Raw genomic sequence first — 4,895 nt, 5'->3', positions numbered from 1 at the left:
CCTTTGGGTGCCACCACCCCTCGGCACCGCTCCCTGGGGAGCTCTTGAACCTTTAGCCCCCCACCTTCCCTTTCAGCTTTCCCAACTGTAGATTTCGGGAGAAAAGCTGCTCCCAAACCTTTGTGCAAAGCACAAAGCCGAGCTGCAGTCCCAAATGCCCCCTGCCCAGCTGGTCTGTGCCAGGGCCGAGGGTGGCACTGACGGCCGTGCCCCTCGTTGTGTTGCAGCCGTGATCGTGGGCGGCGTGGTGGGAGCTCTCTTCGCCGCCTTCCTGGTCATGCTGCTCATCTACCGGATGAAGAAGAAGGACGAGGGCAGTTACACCCTGGAGGAGCCCAAACAAGCCAATGTGACCTACCAGAAGCCCGACAAGCAGGAGGAGTTCTACGCGTAGAAGGAGAGCCGGCGTGCCTCGCCCTCCCTCCCTCCCCGCTCCAAACTCACCCTCCTCCTCTACGTCATCCAGTCTCTTCTCTTTCCCCCTCTCTTTCCCTCTCTTTTTTTTTTTTTTCCTTTGGATCAGACTGTGAATTTCAAAAAGCAAAACCCGCAAACAGCTGAAGGAGCAAACACATCTTTGGCGTGGTGAGACGTCGGGTCTGGTGAGATGCCCGGAGCATCGCCGAGCTCGGAGCGAGCCCCGCCGGCCTTCCTGCTGCTGGGATGGACAGGGCAAGGAGCCAATGCCAAGGCAGCCGTGCCCAGGAGCGCCCTGGAGAGCACAGGGTGGGGTGGTCAGGCTGCCCACAGCAACTGGAGGTCAAGTGGACTTTTCCCAACACGACGGACTCTGGGATCCGGACACCTTCTCCCAGCCCTGGGGCGCAGGGGGGTTGGTTTGGATTTATCTTCCTTGGGTTTTTTTTCCATTCGTAAAGGAGGGAGGTTTCTTTCCCTCTGTCTTGTTTTTATTTTTTTTTGTTTGCTTTTTGAACGGGGTTGGTTGCTTTGCAGGAACTCCCTCCTCGCTCCCTGCTTCTCTTGGAAGAGAGGACACGACTCCCAGATCCGCTTGGAACCTTGGAAAAAAGCACAAGGGGCTGGAATACCTGGCTGCCCCGGGGTTTGCTCTTGGCAAAATAAGAAATAAATACAAACGTGGCCAGTAGGCTGGGAATGATCTCTTTGGATCAACTTTTCCGAGAGTTTGTGGAGCGGCAAGAAGCGGCACTGGGGGCATCTCCTGCTGCTCCTGCCACCACCCTCCTGCCACCACCTCCCTGGAACAGCCAGAGACCGTCGACCTCCCGATCCTGCCGAGGGGTTTGGTGGAGAAGGGACTTTGCTTAGGCTGGGGTTTCACTGTGACCAACAAAACTGGGCTTGCAAGAGTGCTGGTTTTGGAACAGAGCTTGGTGGGGAGCTGGCAAGGGGTGGAGACGGATATGGAGAAGCTCAGTCCTCTCCCAGGTTCCTCCAGAGTGGATAACAAAGGCGGGAGATGCAGCACGAGGAAGGAGATGCCAAGGAGAAGGTGACACTCTGTCCCCTCAGGGGTCAGGGAGGGATCCCTGGTGGCACCCAGAAGGTGAGGAAGATGAGGCAGAGGTTGGCTGCTACACATCACTGGGAAGACCCAGGACTGATGGTTTGTGTTCCTTGTGTTGTTCCTTAAATCCCAGAATAACCCACGGGGCACCAGGAGCCTGATGGCATCTGATGGCATCTGATCCCTGGAATCCAGCAGCACCCAGGTTTCCCCTCTGAGGCTGCTGAGGGTGCAGAGCAGCAGGGCCTCTTCCAGACCCAACTGTGCCTTCCAGAAAGGCTGGATTTTTAGGAGCGAGCTCTGCACGGAGAAGTCAATTAGTTACTTCAATGAGTTGGCTTTTAATTAGCTGAAGCACTGCTCGGAATGCAGTTGAGGAGCTTTGTTTTCACGATGGTTGTGATCTCGATGGTGTCCCATGGAGACCTTGGCTTTGCTCTTAGTGCAATTTAAACAGGAAAACGGGGCGAAAAATGAGTTGCTTTGACTCTTTTGCGTGTTGTGAATTAACCTGCACGGGGCCAGTGACACTTTGTCCCCTGAGGGTGTCAGTGGATATGGGGTTTCGTGGCCCTGGTGGAGGCTGTGAGACAGCAGAGCTTCTTTGGGGAAGGGATTTGAGAGGCCAAATGCATATTTTAAATATATATATATATATATATATATACACACACACACACTCACATACATACACAGTTATATATATGAAATCCCTGTACATTTTCATTGCACTGCATGGGATGGTTGGATGGGATTTGTGGGTGGGCAGACGGGAGGTTTGGGCTACACACTCCCTTGGGGTGTGACCCAAAATGACAGCCTGGCTTTACTTCAGGGGAGGGAACAGAGCCCTGGGCATGGATCAGCTCTAAAATGCCCAATTTAGAGCTGCCAGCCTCAAAATCATCGCGGGTTTAGGTTCTTGGGAGTTTGGAAACGATCCCGGTGGATGCCTTGGATGGTGGTGCTGGAAGGCAGATGGTGCTGAGTGTGTGTGTGACCATTCCTTGGCTCCATCCTTGGGCATTCCTTGGGCTGTGGAGGATGAGGAGGGAAGGAGGGTCCACACAGCTGAAGAGGCTGGTGCCAACCTGGGGGCAAAAGCCACTTTTTCCTGCTCAAAGGGGAGTTTCAACTCATTAACTGGATGGTTTGGGGGGATTTTTGGTCCTTTTGGGTCCACCCAAGGGGCCCAAGCAGTGGGCAGTGGTAGAAATCAAGCCTCTTCATGATTTAATGAGTTGAGCTTGGCATCAAGGCCACCCAAACCCACCATCTTTTGGAAAAACGTGGAATTAATCCTTTGAGCTTGCATTAAAGAAAAAAAAACCCTCCCAGCTTAATCTTTTTAATGCTGCTTTTCTTAGCTGCTTCCCTAATCTTCTTCATTCCATTTTTTCCCCCTATTTAATAGTCTGAAGTTCCATAATACAATTTTTTTATTCGCTCAAGCTTAACCTCGGCTCTCTCAGCTGGTGTTAAGTTGTAATCCTGGCACTTAAATCCGTCACAGTTTGCCAAGTGAGGGAGGCTGGAAGTGGGAGGGGGGGAGAGGAGCCAGGGCAGGACCTTTTCTTCGCAGTAATTAAAAGTAGGAGATGAGCACGTGCAAAAAAAAAGACATGAAGGTCATTAAAGTGCTCATCAGAAGTGATCAAAGTCTTAATTCATTGCTCTTCTCCTGCTTCCACGCCTTGGCTGGGTTGCTGTCTGCCCAGAGAGGCTCTAAGAGCATCTTTTGGGCTCGGAGCCCACCTTTCTGGTGATAAATTATGAGTTCTGAGTTCTGTCACAGCCTTTCCTGTCACCTCAGCTCCTTGGGGGCACTGGATTAGTTGGTGGAGTTGATGCTTGGGAGGGGAAAGAAGCCTTGTCTTGCTGGAGGTGGTTGATCCTGAGCCTTCCTCCAAGGGCAGGGGATGGTGGGACAGAGCTGGACACGGGCTGTGTGTGTTTGGGAAAGGTCACCTTCCAGAAAAACCTCAGCCACCATCATTTCTCCACGGGATGGGGAAAACCCCAGTGGAAGCTGGTGGCATGGTGCTGCCAGGGGCTCCAGGGGGTTCATTTTCTGAGGTGGAAGGGACCCACAAGGATCATCAAGCTCAGCTCAAGCCCATACAAGGATTGACCCCACAACCTTGGCTTTATTAGGCCCAGTTTACCCCAGCTCAGGGGGGTGGGGGTGGCTTCTGCTTGGGTGCTCCAGGGCTTTTGGGGCATTCCTGGTGGGAAGATGGATTGGGAAGAAGCAAGGAAGCCCAGTGGGGAGGGACCCGAGCGCCCTCCCTCAGCTGCTGCTTTGGCTGCCGAGCAGATCTTCAGGAAAATGAACTCCAATCTCAGCTTGAGCGTCTCCCACATCACCCCCTCTCAGAACCTGCCAGCTCTGGCATCATCCCTCTGTGCACAGACACATCCCTGCTGGTGATCCCAGATGTGCCCGTCCTTCCCGCTGTGCTCCCTGAGGGTGTGTGGGAGCAGAGCAAGGATTTCCCACTTGTTTTTCCATCTCTTTTCTGCGTGTCCACGTGTGTGTGATGTGCTGGAGCTGAAGGAGGACTCTTTGCCTTGCCAGCTGAAGGATTTTAGGAGCTCTGGAATCGCACAGGGTGGAAGGTGGGGTGAGCTCCTCTGCCAGCTGTGCTGCCCTTCAGGCGCTCTCGGATTTGCAGCAGGAGAATGATAAATATCCAGGGACTCCCGGGCCACAGAGACAGGAGGAGCGGGATCAAAGGGAAGGGAAGGCCAGAAAACACGTGTGAGAGCCCAGAGGAGGGCTGGAAGGGGGAGGATGGGAAGGGCAGGGAATGGAGGGGCCCCAGTCAGCAGCAGGACCAAGGCCTGGACGGGATTTGCAGGGCTGGGACTGAAGTGTGTCCTTCCTCCAAAAATTTCTTTGATTTTGAACCTTTCAAAAACAAGCAGCAGGACAAAAACAAGCTTAGGGGATCCTGCTGCAGGGAAGGTGGTGGCTCTGGGCTGGGTGGGTGCCCTGGTGTGCTGGTTTGTCTCCAAATATCCCATTTTCTCTCCTTCTTTTGCCCGGTGGGTGCCAACAATCCCTTTGCTACACACAGGCCTTGTCTCTGGCTCCCCAGACCCTTCCTCTCCAACCCCTGCCACGAGTCACCAACTTTAACAAGAACAAAACCCTCTTAAAAAACAAAGACTGGATTTTAAAATTCATTATTTCCTCCCTAAGCACCCTTTTTTTGGGGGGTGGAAGGAGGGGGCTCAAAGCTTTTCTGCGAGGCTCTAAAGCGACGCCGAGTTTGCAGCACTGAAAGGTTTTGATCGGGATAGCTCCCAAAAGTTTGTTGGGGTATCTCCCTGGGATATCCTTGGCAGCTTCTGGGGGTCCTGTGGGAGCAAGGGAATGGGTGTGTGGTGTGTCTGTATGTAT

The 4,895-nt window shown here is 53.3% G+C and overlaps 1 protein-coding gene across 2 annotated transcripts in view; it reads left to right on the top strand.

Annotated features, from left to right (window-relative positions):
- SDC3 (syndecan 3) overlaps positions 1–3,463 on the top strand; it is a 45,009-nt gene extending 41,546 nt beyond the window's left edge. For both annotated transcript variants that reach the window (XM_027694002.1, XM_027694003.1), the window contains exon 5: positions 228–3,463. In XM_027694002.1, the coding sequence (XP_027549803.1) occupies positions 228–394 (167 nt within the window). In that variant the 3' untranslated portion in view covers positions 395–3,463. The remainder of the gene's footprint in view (positions 1–227) is intronic.
- The last annotated feature ends 1,432 nt before the right edge of the window (positions 3,464–4,895 follow it).

The sequence above is a fragment of the Neopelma chrysocephalum genome, unplaced genomic scaffold (genome assembly GCF_003984885.1).
Source record: "Neopelma chrysocephalum unplaced genomic scaffold, ASM398488v2 Primary Assembly neopelma1_95, whole genome shotgun sequence".
Classification (NCBI taxonomy): Eukaryota; Metazoa; Chordata; class Aves; order Passeriformes; family Pipridae; genus Neopelma; species Neopelma chrysocephalum.
The sequence above is the reverse complement of the archived record's forward strand: the minus strand, read 5'-3'. Positions and strand labels throughout refer to the sequence as shown.